At 48.5% G+C, this 18,080-nt stretch overlaps 1 protein-coding gene across 1 annotated transcript in view; it reads left to right on the plus strand.

The window, feature by feature from the left end:
* The first annotated feature begins 2,515 nt into the window (after positions 1 to 2,515).
* Positions 2,516 to 18,080, plus strand: part of CACNG2 (calcium voltage-gated channel auxiliary subunit gamma 2) — a 50,868-nt gene continuing 35,303 nt past the window's right edge. The window contains exon 1 of the mRNA XM_086610241.1: positions 2,516 to 2,726. Coding sequence (XP_086466367.1) covers positions 2,516 to 2,726 — 211 coding nt within the window. The remainder of the gene's footprint in view (positions 2,727 to 18,080) is intronic.

Raw genomic sequence — 18,080 nt, forward strand, 5'->3', positions numbered from 1 at the left:
TGCCCTCCAAATTGGGGAAATGATCTGTGGTCTGTAGGGCAACCAATACCCTCGCCACCCTTGTCCACCGCTTGTTATAGAACCTTTCATGTCCAACAGTCCTGGGGGAGATCGTCCTGAAAGGGCAGTCCTAGCCTGCACCCAGAGAGGGAGAAAGGAGGAGAAATAAACCGAGTTATGAAATTGCAACGTGGCTGAAGCCCTCCAACTGGTTCAACTTCCCAGCCTCCTTCCTTCAGCCCTGCTCCCCCGCACAGAACAGCTGTGAACCTAAAGCAGTTCTTCTGGTCTCTTTTTCCACTGAACAATGAATCCGATCAGAGAGAAACAAAATCGGTAGCATCAAGTATTAGATTATTTCTTTTCTTTATGATTGTTGCATTAATGAGCAGCTACATGTATAGAACCAGGAGGTGACTAATGTAATTAACCTGGTGTAATGATACCGCTGAGGAAGAGAGAGAGGATTATGACACACTTAGATGTCAGTATTGCACAATTTTGTATATGTCCCCGGTACTATCGGGTTGTGTCTGACACAGGAAACTTAAGCGGTGGTAGATTTCAGTCTGCATCCATTCAGCTCATGCATCTTGCTGTGTAAAATGAGGATATGAAAGGTGGAATGCTTTCCGGGGGCTGGAGGGGGGAGGGATTCAGTTTGGCGGTTCCTTTCCTTAACAAAATAGTAGTAATAATAATAAATCGTCCTTTCGCGTGAAGAATCTTCCCAAAATGTCTGCTTCTTGGAACAGACGTCGGGATTTTACAGAAAGCTGTAAAGACAAAGTCAGAACGCAGGGATTCGCGCAACCCTGGTCAGAGGGAGACAGAGGGACGGAAAACGAGCAACACCAAAACACATGCAACTTGCGGCAAACCCGAGAAGAGTGAAGAGGCGAGCACTTAAAAACCGTAACAACAGCAACAGTAATAAAGGCTTATTTCTAAATTACCCTTCCAGGTTACATTTCACCCGACTCCTGGGGAGCGAAAGGACTGACTGAAGTTTTGTGCGAGTCTAACCACGGTGCGCGGGTTGCACTTGCAGCTCCGGGCACGTACGGCGGGGAGGCGAAGGGGGCCGAGCTGGGGGGCGGAGGTGGGGGGGAGAAAGGCAGAAAGCGAGAAAGAGGGAGAGCCCCAGCGACGCCTTCCCCCGGGCTCCGCGGCAGCCTGCGGGGAGCAGCCCTTCCCGCGGCTGGCAGCGGCGGGCTAAGGCGCAGGGAGGGGGGAGGGCTGCCCCCTCCGCCCCTCCCCGCCGCCCGCCTGCCTGCCTGCCCGCGCAGAGCGGAGGAGGGCGGCTGCCGCCCGCGGATGCTGGGGCGCGGGCGGCGCGGGCAGGGCGGGCGGCGCGGGCAGGGGAGCCGTCCTTCAGCGCCGCGGGCCGCGGAGCGCGCCTCCCGCACCGCCGCCCGGGGAGCCGTCCTGCAGCACCGGGGGCCCGGCCGCGCCGCTCCCGCGCCGCCGCCCGCGGAGCTGTCCTTCAGCACCGCCGGCCGCCGCCGCCGCCGCCGCCGCCTCCGCGGGGGAGCCGTCCAGCGCCGCGCCGCCGCCGCCGCCGCCGCCGCCGCCGCCGCCTTGATGCAGTAGCGGGGCCCGGGAGTCGCCGGGGGCCGCCGCGGGGCCGGGGGTGCCGCAGCCGGGCTCCGGTCCGCGCCCCCCGCCCGGGAGGGGCGCAGCGCCTGTCCCCCTCCTTCCTTCCCTCCCCCGCCTCCCGCCCCGCACCCTCCAGGAGCCCCCCTCTCTTCTCGCCCACCTCCGCCGGGAAGCGAGCGCCGCGGCTGTGCGGAAAAGCCATGGGAGGCAAGACCTCGGCACCTGTTCAGCTGAAATCAAGGGCTTACAGTATACTGGGCAGTCTGGCTTGGTGGTAGGAGCGAGCGAAAGGAAGGAGAAGCAAGCAAGAAAAAGTGAGAGAGGATTGGAGCGACTGCCGCTGCCGGGAAAAAAAAAAAATAAAAACCCAAGGAAGATAACTGGGAAGGAAAAGGATTTTCATGGCGCAGGCTGCAGAGCTAAGCAAGAAGACTGAAGGTTGCATCTCTGCTCTTACAGTCTCTAACTGTCTAGGTCCAGATAATGAGAGATTGTGTTGAGGATGCTGCTGCTGCTCCCCTGTTCACTGTGGAAGCCATCTCCAAATTAGCCATTACATATGGAAACTGGAGACCAGAATTTTAGAAAAAGGGATTAAGGCGTCTCGTTTTGGGGGGGGTTCTCTCTTTATTTGTTTGGTTTTTCTTGGTTCTTTTCTCTCTCTTTTTTTTTCTTTTTCCTTTTTCCTTTTTTTATATTTCAACCAGAACGTTTCCGATTTAAAAGGCAAGCCTCTTCCCGTGTGGTCTTTCTAATTTACACTCTTTTCCGTGGGCTTTCTTACCTCCCTTTTTTGATATCTATCTCTCTATATATACCCATTATATTATTAGTCGGAATTATTATTCTTTTATTTTATTAAACACACACACCCCAAGAATCAGAAGGCGGTTGGGTATTTGTATAATGAAGAATTATGGGGCTCTTTGACAGAGGTGTTCAGATGCTTTTAACCACCGTTGGTGCTTTCGCTGCCTTCAGCCTGATGACCATAGCTGTGGGGACCGACTACTGGCTTTACTCCAGAGGGGTTTGCAAGACTAAAACTGTCAGTGAGAACGAAACCAGCAAAAAGAACGAGGAAGTCATGACCCATTCTGGATTATGGAGAACCTGCTGCCTGGAAGGTATTTGATTCTGGATGTCCACACACCCCCCCTTTCCTCTCCCACCACCCCATGTTTCTCTCCCCCTCCAAATAAATCCCTCCAACATTCCACCATTTTCTCACTTCATTCCTTTCACCATGGATTGAGAGCGGTGGGCTCAGTTACTCAGGGCACAGAGGCAAGAGGACAGGCAGAACATTCTCTGCTCCATTCCCTTCTCCCTTCCTTTTCCCCACCCTGCCCCCTCCAAAAAAAAATTCACTTCTCCCCTCCAACTGGAATAGTGTGCGTCTTACAAAAACACCGGGAGACCCTTTCGAAAGCAACTGTGCGGTCTGCCTGTCTTCAGCTTGTTTGTATTGCCTGGGAAAGCGACGCCAAAATGCTGTGTTATTGCTGTGCTCCGGCTGTAACCACAGAGTGAAATAATTGCTCTCTTTGCAAATGGCTTATTTGCAAAGACAAGACTGGGAGTGGGGGGCAGCGCGGGGAGGGGGTGACTGCAAAACACTTTGAATGCAATTATTACTTGACTTTAAGAGGGAAAAAGAGAGAAAGGGAAGCAACCCTGTTATGTCCAAAATGCCTCGTACAGTGAATCTAACCATTCCAGTCATCTCGAGCAGAGTTCAGAGCATTTCGTAATGTCTGTAAGCAACCACATCTTACTGGGCTGAGTGCGGAGGGGTCTAGTTGATGGCTGATAGGTTTGGTTTGAGGCTGGGATTTTTCCCCCGTTTGTTTATTGTTGGGGGGTGTTTTTTTGTTTGGGGCTTTTTTTTTTATTCTTTTAAGGTTTATGGTAAAGGCTAAAAATAAACAAGTCTCTGAATAGAAAAATCAGCCTAAGTCTGATGTGGTGAAACTGAACAGCAACTCAGTGACATGTCTGATGGCAGAAGAGACACCGCCGCAGCCAACTTCTGGAATCAGACGTTCCTGAGGGAGGGGGAAAGAAAAGAGGAGCCAGTGATTCGCTTTTAAACATGTGTTGCTCAGTACTGTTATTGGCGTACGTGTGGGCTGGGGAGGTGGTCTTCAGCCTGTGCTGGAGGGACAGGGGCAACCGATGTAAATGCGTGGTTTATGTTACACACGTAACGAGAAGGAGAGAGCGAGACCAAAGCGCACATTACAGCCCATTGTAAAAGCCCTGTTTATGAATCAGCTCCCGGCTGGAGGGTGGGCTGCCGGGGGTTTGTGGACATCCAGGGATAATAATGTCTGTGTCCGTCGGTGTCCATCAGAGCTGGGTGTGCCTGGAGCTCCCCGATGGGAGAGAACAGGGAGCGGGTACCGCAGGACTGATTTTCAAAGAGCGGCACTGGGAGATGGAAGGCAGCGGGGAGGGGGGAATAAACTATGTATGTCCTGGTGTCTCTCACCAAAGCAAGCTAAAGCTGCTGTTTGGAAATGGTTGTGGCCGGGAAGAAGCGCGAATTTCCCCCCCGTTCTTGGTGCAAACGGTTGAGTGATGGCTGGACATGTTTTGAATAGCTAAGTGACTTCATTGAGCGATGGTCTATTTGACGCATACTGCATTTAGTGCCCTTTGTCAACCCAAACTGCTGCCTTTTAACATATCCTGCAGAGGAGCTCTATGCTGAATACTATATGCTGTCTCCACGCCAGAAAATCAATAGCAGTAAATTAATGGGGGATGCTTTAAACACACTCGCTCACGCACACGCACACATTTCCCCCAAATAGATAAATATATAGAGGTATATATCAATAAAAAATGAAAAGCCTTTCACACAGCTATTCATTACAACCTGGGAAGGAGACATCTCCTTAATTAAAAATTAATGAGAGAGAGAAGCGGGCGGGGGGGCAGGGGGGAAGGAAGCCCAAATGCAAAGCCATGCGGGGAATGGAGGCTGCGGGCAAGAACTCCCTTCCTGAGCTGTGTCCCAAGCTGGAGGGCGGAGGGAAGCTGGATTGGAGACAGGAGGTATGAAGACCCCGGCCGGGAGAGGCAGTGAATTCAGATCATGTCTATCTGCCCACAGAGCCGTACCCAGAGGGACTCGGTCTGAGGGGGAGGAGGAAGGGGCGGGTGAGGTTTGTCAGATCGGAGGAGCTCCGGGCTCCTTCTCCTTTACATCTGACAGGACCCCACAGGCACCGTGGAGAAGTGGCTTGCATGGCAAAGGAAAGTGCCAGGATGCTTCCAATGAAAAGCTCCAAAGTGCCCCCAACCCCGCCAAGGCTGCTCTGCCAGCCTGGTCTCCCTACCCTCCCTGTCGATGCTCTCCAGAGGGGCTCAAACCGTAGCCCTGCACAAGGGGTGTGAAACGCAGCCCAAGCACGAGCTGCACGGCCCTGGCGGGGTGCTCTCACTCGCCCCAGCCGCGTAAGGGTTGGGCTGGCCCGTTCCCCCAGCCCCTGGACACTGGGCAGAAGTGGCGAGCAGGGTAGGAGGGTGCAATGCACCACACAGGAGCTGAGCCCATGGTCTGAGGGCACAGGTTGCACCAAAACTTGGATAAAGGCTGAGCAAAAGCAGCTCAGCAGGAGGCAAAACCAGCCCTGTGGCCACATGCCTGGCAGGGACTGGGCATGGGTTTGCCTTGTGGGGCGGCATGGTACAGGTCTGGCACCACCACTGCTGGAACACCTCCGCTTGTCTTCCTGCAGCCCCACAGCCTGGTGGCTGACACTCTCTTGCTCCCAGGACAGCACAGCCAGATACCCCCACCAGCCCCTGGACAGCAGGCTTCTCACTGTTGCGTCTGATCACCTTAGCGGCGGCTATCTTCTTTTTCAGCAGAAGGAATCAGAAAGGTGTCCCTGGTTGACTCGCTCTCCCTGGTGAAAGCTGCCTGCTGAAGAGCAGAAGAGGATAGGGTGCAGCAAAGGCCCCTGTCCCCCATGATGCAGAGGGTGGGCAGATTTGTGAAGGGAAGTGCTTGGTCCCAGGAGGCTGAAAAAAGGGCAAAACACTTGGACTCTGCTCACACCCTGCCCACGGTGTGGTAAAGGCACCTGTCAAAGGGTGTGGGACAGATATGCTTCTGCTGCCTGGGGTGGGTGTCAGGGCAGGTCTATAAGGCGAGGGGAGGTAGTGAAGAGGAGGGTAGGAGGATTTTTAACATGCAAATAATCGAGGAAGGAGCCTAAACTGCCTCCTGCTACTGGTAGGAAGCCTCTGACGAGGTTGTCTTTGTTTTGGGGGATGTGAGGGAATACTGGCATTAGGCAACTCTATAGGCTGTCAGAGATGGTGGACTTCTTGTGTTCAAAATATTGCGCTAAATTGTCTTTTCTCTTCTTGGCCAAGATATCGAATAGCAAAAATGGCTGTGGGGACTCAGTATCAGGCTGTACACACAGATACGTTGTGGTCAGAATTGCGAGTTCCTCTTGAAGAATTTGTTCCTCGGGCTTTCAATTTTCAGGTTCCCCTCTCTCCAGTTATTCCCTTCCCCACAGTGGACTTTCAGTCAGTATTTTCAGATCTTTGTATTGCTCCAAAGAGGAGTGTCATTTGGGTTGTTCCTCCTCTACTGAGATTTCTTTCCCCCCTTTCTTGTGCCCTACAGTGAGCCTCTGCTCCACTGTGGGGCTAAAGGAGAAAGGTGGTGTCGGTTCACATTACTGCAGATCACACTTCTGATTTTTTCCTAATCTTCCTTGAGATAATCCTGTCTCAGACTTTGAACTTGCCCACATATGTCCCCAGGCCGTGCAAAAATCCTTGCCCTTCAAGAAAAATGGCCTTTCCCAGCCCTTTAACTGCGTAGACACAAAACACACATGTACACTGAGCAATTGAGATCTGCAAGCTCATGCCACACATGGATACTGCAACTCTTACAACTTCGAAATGGCTGCAGATCTTCCAGCCTAATTCCTTCTTGGCACCAAATGCTTTAAAACCACTTTTTATTATGAGTGATGCCTTGTCTAATTCTTTCATTAGCTCCTGTAGATCTCCTACAGGATCTCAAAAAGCAAGAGACGATACCTTATCAGGGTCTTATGAGGCAAGCAAATGAAATGTATTTTATATCTGTAGGTTATTGGTTTTGTCATGTTGTCATTATTATTAGGAAAGGGACAGGTCTGGGAGGCTTTTATACTGAAAGAGGGAGAGAAGAGCCCAGTGCAGGCAGGCATGAGTGATGCGCATGGGGTTAGACAACCCTGTAGATCTGACTGGTGTGAAGGCAAGTAATTGAATGGATGTTGGTGCAGAAAATAATACCTGCCTGGAGACCCTTCCCAAGGAAAATTAATGAGCTGGTCTGTTCCCTTTCCAGCTTGTTATATTTGAACAGCACATGAGAGCTAAGTGCAGTTTCGGTGTTTGCAAAAATGAAGAGCTGACAGCGAAGTGAGGCAGGGCACAGGCAGTGGACGAGCTTCTGCCAGACAATTCTGGTGCTGTGTTGCTTCCTCGTGCTGCCTTCTCCCACTGCTGTTTGCTCCTGGGCCACCTCTTGCCTTTCACACCCATCTTATGAGTGCTTTTTTTCCTTATCTTCCCTCTTACCTTTCCCAGTTTCCTTTGTTTGACCCTTCGTTTCTGTCAGCATCTCTAGTTTTGCGCTGCAGAATTGCCTGCCATTCTAATTCCAAGGATCCACGAATCTACCGGGGTCCTTTCCCCTGACTCGCACTGTCCTAATCCAGGGGCTTTTCTGAACTCACGGTGAAAATAGCAGCAGCTTCAGTCAGGGTCTCCATGTCTTTGCGGTCCAGGATCAGGAGCAGCCTAGCACAGCCCTAAGATGCAGCAGGAGGCAATGGCCCGGCACACAGCTGATTGCTGCTGGCATTGCATCTGCCGGGGAGAAGGAGGATGCAGAGCTGGACAGGCCTTGGATGAAGGGGAAGACAAAAGATTTAAAACAGTGGGGTGGCAGATGTTGAGGGAGAATTACTCGGGATCCCAGACTTGGGTGGGTTTGGTTTTCCTCCCAGCTTAAATTCACACCTGACTGTAAGTCACCAAGAAGGTAGGGGTTTGAGGGGCTGAGACCTGCAAGCTCAATTCCTTTGTAGGATTTGACAAGGAAATGCCGTTCCTCACCAGTGAGGAACCATTGCTAGAACTGACTTTCAAATTGCTTTTAAATTCTGAATCTTCCTACTGACAGAGAAAGAGGAATGGGTTAATATTGTCCTGAAATGCACCAGAAATTGCCTTGCTGAAGAGAGTGAGAGCGAAATGCAGTGGGAGGGACATGGAGATGCAGTGTGGCAGCAGTAATGTATAAAGAAATTACATAGACATAGAACAAATGTCTCTTTGCCAGGGAAACCAGGAGCTATTCCTATCCAGCGTTTCCCTTTTAACCCATCCCTTTCCCCATGCAGCCCTCTGAGCCCCCGTCTCACTTTGCTGCGGTTCGGCAGGATCTAAGCAAGAGTTCTGGGGGAGGACTGCTGAGGTTTGCCAGGAGAATCTCCATATTTATTTAATTTAAAAGCAGTAGTGAGGAGGTTGCCGGGGGGGGGGGAGCGGGGAACATTTCAGGCTCTCAGATGGCTCTGCCCCCTGCCCCTGTTTTAAGAGCAGATTCCCAATCAAGCATACCGGGTTTATCCCAGGGGGAGCCCTGGCTGCTCCATTCTGCGCTGCTTCTTCCTTCCATGTTGCACTCTTTGTCAGGGGATGCGCTGCTGCCTTTCATGGGCACGAAACCTTTCCCCTTGTAGGGGGGTCTTGGGGAGGGATGGGGGCTGCTGCTGGGGGAATGGGTTAGCAGCAGGGCTCTCGCTCCCTCCTCTCTCCCCGCAGCCCCCATCCCAGGGCGACGGCTACTGGCAGGGGAAACACAGGACACAGAACAGGTCAGGCATACGCAGAATGTATTGTAAATACGATACACTTAAAAGTTATTTTCCCCTTGCCTGTATGACCCCAGCTTTTTCCGTGCCCTCCATCTTTGACTCATTCTATCCATCTCCATTTTAATTTGTTCTCAGTTCCCTCCCCTGTTTTTCCTCTTTGTTTTTCTCTTTCATCTTCATGTCTCTTCTGTGCTTTCTCTCAAATGCAGCTTCTCCTTCATTATTTCTCCCCCTCTCTCTCCAAGTTCTCTGAGGCCCATCCCCCTCACTCTTTCCTCTGTTATATTATCTTGTACTTGCTCTCCTCTCTCCCCTTTGCTCCCGTCGTCTTATCTGTCCGTCCTATTTCCTCTTCTCTCTGCCATCGTTTCCCCCTGGCTTTTCCCCTCACCTCACATACAGTCATCCCCCCCCAGCTGAAGGACCTCATCCTTTTGGAGCTGTGCTGCCACTACCCTCTAAAGCAACTCTTTTCCAACCGCTCTCCAGCTCTCCCTCTCCTCGTTTCTCTGGCCAGCATTCCCCCTTCCTCAAAGCAGTGTATGACACCGGTTGCTGTTGCTGTCTTCTCTTGCCCTCAAGGCAGCCTAGCTATCTCTGAGGGTGGTGAGACCCAAGCCCCTCCTTCTGAACCCCTCATTGTTCGTTGCCTGTGGTCAAGCCAACATCCCTCCACTTTGCTGTCTGCAACCTCCCGTGGCCGGAGGGCTCACTGGCAGCTCAGCTGATGAGCTGGCTCATCTGCATGCAGCCAGCAACTGGACTGGAAGGAGCTCACGGCAGCCCTAAATACCCTCCCTGGCAACCCCGAGACATGAATCAGGCCAGGATCCAAATGGAAAATAAGGGTCTCTGTAGCCATAACCCTGGGGCAGTTGTTGTGCACTACAGTGAAGGATATCCGGTTGTCAGGAATAAGCATCTCGGCAAGCAGTCGTCCTTTTCAAGCTGTTTACAAGAAGATGATTTTCTCTGAGATTCTCAGGAATGCCCAAGGGGGTGAGGTGAATGGGGCTGGGGTCTCCAGACCTAGTGGATCTCCATGATCAGCTCAATGATCCTTAGTGAGTCAGGTCAGAGGGTACCGCTGGCTGGTGGGAAAAGCGGGATTGCGTACCATGAGGGACTCTGCATGAACCACAGCAGCTCAATGGATCCCAGGAACAGGGTTATTACTGTTAGTGGCCCAGTGCAGCACATGGCTGTAGACAGAAAACCCACCACCAGCAAGTCTCCAGGCATAAGGAGGAGAGCAGGAGGGGTGGGAGAGAGCACAGGAGCAAGGGTCATCCAAGGAGGGGGTTTGCAAAGTCAGAAGAGAGTTCATAAGAAGGGGACAGGGACAAGGAGGAGCAGGAAAGACCATGTGTATGGAGGCAGCCTCCAAGACTAGATGTGTTTGCCTGGAAAAGGAGGTGAATGAGAGGGAAAGTGATTGGATTGTGTTGAATAATGAATGGGCTAGAGAAGATGGATCAGTAGCTCTTGATTTCCCCATTTTGTAACACACAGACAAGAGGACCTGACGTGAGTCACCGGAGACCCAGTTAAAGCTTTCTCATTTGATGCGTATCAGGGCTGCGGAGCTCATTGCCACTGGAGCTCCCGTGGCCAAGATTTTAACAACATTTAGCAAGCAAGTGGGCATTTACGACAGAGTTCACGAAAATTAAGCGTCCTCCTAATGGATGTGAACAGCATTTTGGGTGTTTCGTAATTCAGCAATTAAGCCAGTCGCCATAAAAACTAGGATAACATTTCGCAAGGGCAGTCTATCCCCTATCCGACTGCCATGTGGTTCTTGCCTCTTCCCTGAAACATTTGTCAGGGATTAAACGGAGCTCAGATTTACTTAGTCTGGCATTTCTTTTGTTTCTAGGTGCTATGCTATGCAGTTGCAATATAAGATGCAAACTAGGCCTGCGTTTCTGCTGGTGTCAGTGACTGTCCTAATTCGGCAAATTAACGGCAAATTTAGGTGTTTCTATCATATTTTTCCAGGAAGGATCTGGGATAGAGAGCAATTAAGAGCATATGGAATTAAGTGGAGTCCTTTTTCTTCACACCCCAGGGTATAAAGTAAGTAGTTAGCAATGAAGGTGCTATATATGTGCGAAGAATTATTATTGTTGAAGTCCCTGCTTCCCAGAAAGCAATAGGCTGTGGGTCTCTTTGATGCTATCATGACTAAATTAGAAACGAGGTTGTCTCTTTTCTCTTGTATCTGTGGAAATGATTACTGAACCGGCATCTGATGACGTACAATACTGTAGTGTTTCTATGCACAAGAGATGGAGGCCTGATTCTCCCCTCATTCGCACTGATGCAACCTCACCGACTCAGATGGAGCCGGGCTGCTTACGCTGTCCGTGTGGGCAAGGGGAGAATGAGGCTGAGGAAGGGCCGTGCGTGCCGTGCTTTCAACAGCCGCATCCCCAAGGTCGCTGCGTGTCCCCGCTTTGCCAGTGCTGCACCCGACAAACCAGAGGCTAAATTCGCTTCTAGTGTGAGTGGGTGCGACAGTCCCCAAGTTAACGAGATTCTGCACTTATTTATGCCAGCTGCTCACCCAGTCCAGCAGTTCCTTTTTTAACCATTTTCATTTTCATCGTCTTTCACCCTCATTAGAAAAATTCAACCTGGCTGCTCTCCCCTTGGGGCAAAAATCCTCTTACGGACTCCTCACCTTGGATCAGCGAGTGTCTAAAATGGCAGAGGTGACCATGAACCCCTCGGCAATCACCTTTCTCTTTTTCTTCTTTCTACATTTCTATCTTTCATCGAATCTCTTTTATTTACTGACAGCTTTCTGTCTCCCAGCCCCATTTATCCTCTTTGTATTACAGAAAAGCTCTCCGATAAAATCCCAAACTACATAATCAGAGTTCCCATAACAAGCCCTGCAGGATAGGTGAAATCACTTCTGTTTCTGTGGCACAGGCTGCTGAAGTTTTTATACTAGCTTCCTATCATATCTATAACTCCCTAGAGAAGCATATGGACTTTATCCTGCACCTCCTATGCCCCCAGAGCATATACTCCTACCTGCTAGCTGTGAAAAACAGAAAATGAGGATGGTATACAAAAACCTGAGAATGCAATGCCATCCTATCCATGAGCAGGAATTTTTCTGATGTGTGTTTTTGCTAGAAGCAAACAACTATAAATTTCTGATTTAGTTTGTTGTATAAAGTATACATTCTGTCAAATAAAGAATAACACTATCCACCTCCGTCCCCTGGATTTTCTATCCTTTTCTGACTTTTCTCTTCCTATTTCTCAGTTTTCATTCTCCTTCTGAATATGATTTTTTTTTAGTGTCTGTTTTATTTTTCTCCTCCCACTGCTTCATAACTACATTTCATTCTTAAATTTGCTATTGCTCAGACAACTTCTCCCTTTCTTCGGGTCTTATTTACATCACCAGTGTAGCTGCAGTGAGAAGGATGGCGCTTGAATATCAAATATCTCCCAGGTTTATGGTCATGTTCACTCGATATCATACACCAAGCACCGTCAATCAGACCACATTTGATCCAACCTTATTTGTTGACTCCTGCAACCTGTGACCTGTCCATTCTGACCAGTAAATTTCTGAGAATTTGTTCCTGGAGCTTTATTTCCTCTTGAAGATGTTTCCTAATACTTTTCTTTCTTGTGGTCAATTTTTCTTCACTCTTGGTTTCAAATTTTCTTCATTCTTGGTTTCAGTACTTATCTTTCTTGTGGCCGATTTTTCTTCACTTCTGGTTTCAAATTTTCTTCATTCTTGGTTTCAATTTTTTTTCACTTTCTCCACCAGCCCCCTTCCAAATTCACTGCTTCATCTTTTCTTCCTTTTTTCTCCACTTCATCTCTCATATCTGCCATTTTCTCTCCCAGCCCTCAGCCCTGATGACATTTCTTCCCTTCCCTTTACATCTCTAGCCCTCAGTCCTCCTAGGTAGCAACCACCCTCCTCCATCCAATCTCATGCAGCCTCTATGAAGAGGTGGTGGAAAGCAGTTGTGGAAAGTGTGTTCGTGTGTGCACACACGTATGTGCACATGTGCATCTCCTTCCAGATATGGCTGGTATGAAAGCTCAGTGGTTGAGATGAAGTGGCCTAGCTCTGACTTTTGCCTTTCAGACAGCCGTGGGGAGTAATTTCTGAATGCAGATGCCCCCTAGAATTACCTTCAGCGTACAGGGTCTCAAGGCATCAGTCGTGAAGATTTTCTGCTGCTTCCTCTTAGATTCAAGCATTGCCCTTTTCCTTAGGCTGAGAGTCACGGTTTTTTGAAGGGCAGTGGCAGAATCATGAAAGAAAACATTTTTCTCTTGCTCATTTTTGAGTGAGGGAGTGAATGAACTGTGGTAAATATTTTTCTGTATATAGCTAGAGCTGTCTCAAAGAAATGGCAGAGGAAACAGATGGCAGAGGCCCTTTATAGGCAGCTGCTGTTGTCTCTTAAGGTGTCACCATCACAAGAAAAGTGGTTGTAATTGAGGAACTTCAAGATCAGCAGCACCTGAAAGGACTCGAGCAGAGAAGAATGTCATCGCGTACGAAGGGGAGGGGATGAGGAGACAGAAATCAAATGTTCAGAGACTAAGGAATGGTGTTTGAGAGGCAAAATAAAGCACAGGGAATAGGTTGAAGCAATTACGAAGTTTTACTGAATGACGTGACTGGAGGATGGATGGTTTCCCTGTGTCTGAGAGTCCATACTTGGACACAGACAGTGGTAACATTGTAGGCAGGGTGAAGAGCTGGTCTAGAGTATTTTGAGGACAGCAAGAAGGGCTGATGTCCAGAGGAAACTGAGAGACAGATATCTCCAACACACTGGAAATGCAGCTAGGAGAGAGGAAAAGTCCAGGAATAGCTATTTCCAGGCTCCTATGTCCTCCAACTTGCTTCAGAGCACCCCTGCAGTGTGTGCTTTTGGGATTGGAGGGTGCTACAGTTTGGTGCAGAAGCGTCTGTCCCAGATATTCCTCAAATAATTTGCCTGCCTGAAGCCCTATCATCTCAACGTACGCAGCACAAAGAGAAATTGTTAAGTTGACCTGTAAAACAATAGAGGTGGAGACATGTAGCTGCTCCTTCAAGAAATAATCAGAGCCAGGTTCCTTCATATCTTCCAAGCTGGGAGGGTGCTCTAGACGCTTAAGCTTTTCGGTCATGGAGTTGTTTAAATCTCTCCTGGTCCCCTTATGTCTCCAAAAGTAGGAGCCATGTATTCCTTCCAAGGAAGAGAAAATTCACAGAAAAGGTCAATAGGAGGTTTGGAAGGAAATCAGGGAGGATGACAGGGTCTGTTGTGAAATGTAAGGGTTTGGGTTAACAGCAGCTGTGAACAGGCGTGGTACTGGAGGTTAATTGGAGCTGAACGTTGCACAGTGTCCTCTAGCTGAGACACCTCCATTGCAACCGTACTCAAGCACCAGATACTCTCAAAGGAAACAATTGCCAAGAGCAGAGCCGAGCCAAGCAGTGCAGCTGTTTTGCTGTTGGGAAAGGGAGAAACAGAGAAACTAATATGTCTACCCTACCAAGTGAACTGCAACACAAACAGCAGCACAGCACACAGGAAAAGCATGGGATTGGCAATTTTCCTAAATTTCAGGTGGCCACCTAATCATTGAACCACTCTTCCCCAATCATCGCTCCACTCTTTCCGTCTTCAGTCATCACTTTGTCCGTGTGTTCGTGGGAAAGCGTAACTCAGAAAGGCCAAGAATGGCTTTCCAGGAATTAATTCCAGGGGCTGTCTAAGATCACAGGAGAAAGGTGTTTTTCTGTGTGCTGCATCATTACAGCTTGGCCCACATTTACAGGAACAGTGAGGGGGAAAGCATTCAAAGCAAAGCAAGACTGTGAGAAAGAGCACTGTGAGGATGTAAAGGCACTGGAGCCAGGGAGGATTTATACTTTTCTGCAGAAACTGAAGGGATGGGTTATTTCTGGGAGTAGACTGGCTCAGCTGTGGAGGAAAGCATCTCTGCATGCTGGGAATACAGGGATGGTTGGGGCTGGAAGGGTCCCTGGCAGCTGGAAAGCACAGCTGGCCAGAAGGAAACACTAGGCAAGAGGAGATCCAGGACTTGGCCATGGCATGCCATGGGGAGGTGATAATAGGAACACGGTGTGAGTGCTGGGAGGACATAATTGAGAAATACGGTCTAAAAGAGGAGAGTGAGTCAGGAGAAATCCTGGAACTCAGAGGTAGGAGACACATGAATCGTTGAGAGAAGCAGGAATATCAGCTGGAGCTGATGGATGGAGAGACAGACTTCTTCATCCATCCTCTCTGCCTTATGGAATGGGAAGGATTTTCTCCTGTCTGATGCCAGCATCTGCCACCCCTAAAGGGCTTTTCTCCCTCTCTCCCCTGCTCCAGCCCATGGGAGAAAGAAGGGTTTAGACACACATAGACAGGGCAGGATCAATCTTACAAACCAGCCAACCATGGACCTGCACCAATTTGGCAAGTGTGACAAGGGTCACAGCTCCATGCAGTAAAGTCTGACTAAGGAAATCTGGGGAGAGGAAGAATCAAAGGAGCTGGAGTATAATTTTTTTGTCCCGACTTGGTGGTGTCAAGAAATTTATCTATGTAAGCAATTTAAGGCAGACATGGCAACCTCCTACACTGAGGTTCTCTGCTGATCTCAAAGATGTGAGCACATGAATTTTTCCTTCTTGTAGAGGCCTGTGGTACAGTTTTCACTGCAGAGAACCCATGGTTTGGCCAGATTATCTTTGTTAAAGCAGAAGAATCAAAACTTAATGCTCCTTTCTGGCTGCTGCTCTTTGACAGAGGATTTCCGAGTATTTCACCTTTTATTGCCATTGTGCCATCGTGGCTGCACCAAAATGCTTCACGTAGGGTGGAAACACCTTTATGCCAGACACTGTGCATACACAAAAGCGATCATTCCTACATCAAAGAAGTGACAATCTAAGATGACAAATGACATATGAAAGGCAGCAAAGCAGAAGACAGCAAACGTGTAGAACTTGTTTCTGCATTGTTGCTTTTGACATCGGCAGGAGGGTATTGCACCTAGAACTGACTTCATCTCCTTCTCTGGGCAGAGCAGAATGCAGAACAGGGCACATCTGCTCAGCACCAGACAGTGCCAGAAGGAGGTACCCAAGCAACTCTAAGCAAGCTAGCTTAGATATTTCAAGCCCTGATGGCTACTCAAGCATGGTGCTCTGCACAGGCTAATTAGCAGCGTGTCTGAGAGCTGTCAGGATGCAACGCTTACTCAGGTGTGCTGCTTCCAAGACCCATGCGAGGTCACATTACATTGTGTCGTGGAGACTTATAGTAAGAGCTTCTCTCAGCTTTCAATCCAAATCTGATTCCCATATCCCAACACAGGCATGCTTATGTGGTTGGAGGGGTTTTTCCCCATACTTAGTAGCCACAGGTGGTCTGAAAGGAATGAATGACCACATCTCGTTCTGTTCGTGTGGGAGGGGTAGTGTGTTATTTAGGGTTCTGAAAGGGAGCTTGGTCCTAGACTTGTCCTTGAGTGCTTGAGAAACTCTAGAGCCAGAAGATGCCATCACAGCTGGATTTCTCCTTTGCAGTTTTAGCAGGCAGGGCTGAAGGACACAGATTAATCTCCATGTGACCTGCTGATCCTGTCCTTTCACATGAGGGCTGAAGCTTGCTGAAGAGGCAATGCTGGAATGCTTTTGCCCATGTGGTATCTGCCCTGGGGATACACGGCCACTTCCGTCTCTAGGGTTGTCATTTAACAGTGAAAATTCATTGGATTCATGACAAAACTGCAGGATTTACCAGCAAAGAAATAGTTTGTTCTGAAAATAAATAAAATCTGATCTGGAGGTGGTAATTTACTCAGACACCCAAGAGATCACTTATTTTAAGTATCTCATTTAATTCTCACTGAGACTGCTAGTTTTCCGTCATTCTTGATCTCAGTTTTCTTGGAAAAAGGTGTAACATGTTACATGGCTTCTTCCCTACAATAAAAACAAACGAAAGGACTTAAGGAGAGGAAGGCTCCATGGCCATCACTTCGCTAAGCTGCACCACAGCAAGGACAGAGGCTGAACCCGCATCCAAACAAATTCTTAAGACCTATAGGAACCCCTGCTCTTCTTTGGGATCCATGTGAAGAACTAGATCTCAGCAACAGATACACAGTCAGTAGCTTTTCCCAAATAATGAACTAATCAGAAATACTAAAAATAGGCTGCATTGGAACATCAGTTCAGCCATTTGGAATGTAGAGCAAATGGCACTGAATGTGTTTAATGAAGTGAAAGAGCTTTGTTTTTAATCACTGAGCTATTGATAAATGGTTCATAGGTGATCAAACACAGACTTTGCTTTCAAATGTTGTGACTTTATGAACCTGCCAAGACCCTCTTGAGCCACCCTAGTTCCTTTCACTGCTAATGTAGTAGGACTTCCTGCTCTTTTCAGGACCTGAAATAAGAATAATTGTAATGGTGTCTTTTTTTTTCTGGATAACAAACATTTAGCCTCTGGGCCAGTGATCAATCTTCAAGAATAAATGTTCATAGTTGTGCAAAATCAGACCCTGGGAACTGGGTCGAATATGTGAGAGAAGATAACAAGATGGGAGGCAGATCAGTTCACATCTCTACGTGTTGTTATGAGAATAACACCAGGGCATTAGATTGGCAGGATGGTGAAAGCGAATGAGGGAGAGCCTGGTTTTCAACTGTACAGAGGCAAAATGAGTGGGGAATCAGTGTAGAGCCTACAGCTGAGGTGTTACTTAATTTTCATACAGGAAGGGAAGTGAGCTGGCACCTCATGGATGTTAGACCAAGGGACATGCAAAAGGAGTAAGGGAAACTGAGGCTCTAACAGGAAAAATTAGGTCTATTATGAGAGTTGAGACAACACTATTGAATCAGTTTAGTTCATGACACATTCTACTGTCTGTCCTTCACATGTGGATTAGATCTTCGAGCATGTCTGGATTATACTCCGTTCAGAATGACAGGAGGAGAAAAGAGTCTTAAACTACCGTCACATTCACATATTCCTGAATTTATGTCATCCAGGATTTTCCTCACATACAGAATGTCTTCAGATGGAATTTAAGCAAAATTCTTTGCTGTTTTGTGCTATTAAATAGGGTGAAACAACTGGAATGAATTTGAAGACAGAGCCTTGTATCTATGCTCTGGCTGACATACGCTAATAATGTAGTAATCTTAGTGGGCAGTTTGCTACGCACCTTGAAGCTATATGTACTTTTCCTTCCAGTGGAGAAGAACCACAGTGTCTCATGGTCTGCAGGAAATCTCAACCATATTTGAGATATAGTTTACACAATTCACAAAAATGTTTTAACACTGATTTGCTTAGTATACGCAGTCCTTAACAGTTCTATGTCAATGTTATTGGGGTGGGGGACATCATCCAACCTGTGCTAAGCCGGTATAGTAATTAATTAGCTAACTGAACGTTCGTATTCTGATTATAAATGCACGAAGTATTCAACTCTATCCTATTAAGAACCAGGCTTTCCTTTTAACCTCAACTGCAAACCAGCTGCCCATCGATT

Source organism: Tauraco erythrolophus, chromosome 4 (assembly GCF_009769465.1).
Source record: "Tauraco erythrolophus isolate bTauEry1 chromosome 4, bTauEry1.pri, whole genome shotgun sequence".
NCBI lineage: Eukaryota > Metazoa > Chordata > Aves > Musophagiformes > Musophagidae > Tauraco > Tauraco erythrolophus.